Source organism: Vulpes vulpes, chromosome 16, assembly GCF_048418805.1.
Source record: "Vulpes vulpes isolate BD-2025 chromosome 16, VulVul3, whole genome shotgun sequence".
In the NCBI taxonomy this organism is placed as follows: Eukaryota; Metazoa; Chordata; class Mammalia; order Carnivora; family Canidae; genus Vulpes; species Vulpes vulpes.
Window position 1 is genome coordinate 66,996,150 of NC_132795.1, and position 2,615 is coordinate 66,998,764.

At 76.8% G+C, this 2,615-nt stretch overlaps 1 protein-coding gene across 1 annotated transcript; it reads right to left on the reverse strand.

Annotated features, from left to right (window-relative positions):
- Nucleotides 1–355: 355 nt before the first annotated feature.
- POU3F3 (POU class 3 homeobox 3) lies at nucleotides 356–2,059 on the reverse strand. The gene has a single exon (XM_025992763.2). The coding sequence runs from the start codon at nucleotides 1,958–1,960 to the stop codon at nucleotides 461–463; it is 1,500 nt and encodes a 499-aa protein (XP_025848548.2). The 5' UTR covers nucleotides 1,961–2,059; the 3' UTR covers nucleotides 356–460.
- Nucleotides 2,060–2,615: the final 556 nt, after the last annotated feature.

The following is a 2,615-nucleotide window of genomic DNA, read 5'->3' on the forward strand; positions in this document are numbered from 1 at the left end:
GCTAGGCATCTTCACCCTTCTTGAGAAAGAAAAAGAGAAACAAAAAGGAAACACCACCACAGTATAAACGAGATCTCATGATCGCCTCCTTTCTCTCTTGCGGTTTTGTGTGTTACATATACGCATATAAAACAGTCTGGGTATTTGTCACGCGTTTGCTTTGTGTCGCCCCTCCTTCCTCGGACTGCAGCAGCGTCTCCTTGGCCCGCGTCTCTCTCCCGTTTCCCTCCGAGGGCGGGCGTGCTCGTGTCTGGGCGGAGGGGAGGGCGGCGGCGCGGCCCGGGCCCGGAGCGGCCCCGGGGTGGGGTCTGCGCGGCTGCGGCTGCGGCTGCGGCGGCGGCGGCGGCGGCGGCGGCGGCGGCGGCGGGGTGGGTGGCGGTGCAGGCGGCTGCGGCGGCGGCGGCGGCGGCGGCGGCGGGGGCGGCGGGGGGCGGCCCTCGGAGCGCGGCGCCCCTCGCCCTCACTGCACGCTCGTCTGCAGCCCGTGGTGCGGCGGCGGCGTGTCTGCGCTCACGGTGCCCACCTGCGAGTACACGTCGTCGGGCGTCTGCTGCTGGATGCCGGGCGGCGTCATGCGCTTCTCCTTCTGGCGCCGGTTGCAGAACCACACCCGCACCACCTCCTTCTCGAGCTGCAGGCTGTCGGCCAGGTTGGTGATCTCCTGCGCCGAGGGCTTGGGGCACTTGAGGAAGTGGCTCTCGAGCGCGCCCTTGACGCTCACCTCGATGGAGGTCCGCTTCTTGCGCTTGCGGCCCTGCGCCGCGATCTTGTCGATGCTCGTGGGGCTGCCGGTGCTCGAGTCCGCCTCCTCCAGCCACTTGTTCAGCAGCGGCTTGAGCTTGCACATGTTCTTGAAGCTCAGCTGCAGGGCCTCGAAGCGGCAGATGGTGGTCTGCGAGAACACGTTGCCGTACAGCGTGCCCAGCGCCAGCCCCACGTCGGCCTGCGTGAAGCCCAGCTTGATGCGCCGCTGCTTGAACTGCTTGGCGAACTGCTCCAGGTCGTCCGACGTCGGCGTGTCCTCGTCCGAGTGCGGGTCGTGGCTGTTGAGTCCGGGCCCCGCGCCGCCGCCGCCGTGGTGCGGGGGGCCCTGCGCGTGGTGCGGGTGCGGCGGGTGCGGGTGCGCGTGGTGGTGGTGGTGGTGGTGGTGCTCGGCCAGCTCGGGCGTGTCCCCGCGCACCAGCCCCGGGTGCACCAGGCTCTGGGCGCCGCCGCCCGCGCCGCCGCCGCCGCCGCCCGGGCCCGGGGGCGCGCTCAGCATGCCGTTCACCGTGAAGCCCCCGGGCTGCGAGTAGAGCAGGCTCTGGGGCGGCGGCTGCTGGCCCCCGGCCATGGACGGGAGGTGCGCGGCGGCGGCGGCGGCGGCGGCGGCGGCGGCTGCGGCGGCGGCGGCGCCCCAGCCCCCCGGGTGGCCCTGGTGCGGGGGCGGTGGCGGCGGCCCGAGGTGCGGCGGCCCGCGGTGGTGCAGCGCGGTGCCCGCGTGCAGGTCGTCGCGCCCGGAGCCGCCCTTCACGTCGGGGCCCTGCGGCGGCGGCGGCGGCGGCGGCTGCGGCGGCTGCTGGGGGCTGCCGGCCATGCCCACGGCGCTGCCGGACCACGGCGAGCTCGCCTCCACGGCGGCGGCGGCGGCGGCGGCGGCGGCGGCGGCGGCGTGGGGCAGGGCCGTGACCCACTGGTGCGCGTGGCTCAGCATATGGCCGCCGTTGCTGGCGGCCATGGCCCCCTGCATGAAGTCGCTCTGGACCATCTTGACGGAGGCCGGGTCCCCTCGGTAGGCGCCCGAGGTCACGGCGGCGCTGCCGGGCTGCATGCCGCCCCCGCCGCCGCCCGCGCCGCCGCCGCCGCCGCCCCCGCCGCCGCCCCCGCCGCCGCCGGCTCCCGCCGCGTCCGAGTGCACGATGGAGCCGGCCGCCAGCAGGCTGTTCCCCGGCAGGTAGGGGTTAGAAGCCGCCGTGGCCATGCCGCTCCGCTCCCGCCACCCCACCGCCGCCACCACCGCCGCCGCCGCAGCAGCAGCCGCGGCCGCCGCCGCCGCCGCCGCCGCGCCCCCCCGCCTCCCGCCGCCTCCTCCTCCCCCTCCTCCCCCTCCTCCCCCCCCTCCGCCCCCGCCCCCGCCCCGGGCCCCGGCCGGCCCCGCCGCCTCCGCCGCCTCCGCCGCCGCCGCCGCCTCCTCCGCCGCCTCCGCCCCCGCCGCCGCCGCCGCCGCCGCGGCCCCCGGCTGCAGCTGCAAGGCCGCTCGGCAGGGCGCGGGGGTCGCCGGCCGGCCTCGGTCAGCAGCAGCCGCAGCAGCAGCAGCAGCAGCAGCAGGAGCAGCGCTCCGGGGAGGGGGGCTCGCCTCTCGGGGCGCGCTCCGTGGCCGCCCCCGTCAGGGGGGGTCGTGGCCGCCCCCCAGCCCCGGCGCGTTCCGCTCGCTCCAGCGGGGCTCGCCGGGCGGGGCGCGGGCCTGCGCTCCGGGCTCTGCGGCGGGGCGCGCCGGCTCCCGCGGCTCCCGCGGCTCCCGCGGCTCCCGCGGCTCCCGCTATCCTCGGCCCGGGCGCGGGGCTCAGTCCACCTGCTCAGCGGAGGTTTCACGGGAGACAACAAAGAAAGCGGCCGCTCCTTTCTTCCTCGACCAG

What these genes read in the sequence shown, in the direction of transcription:
- POU3F3 (XM_025992763.2), bottom strand. Translation starts at nt 1,960, where the DNA reads ATGGCCACGGCGGCTTCTAACCCCTACCTGCCGGGGAACAGCCTGCTG.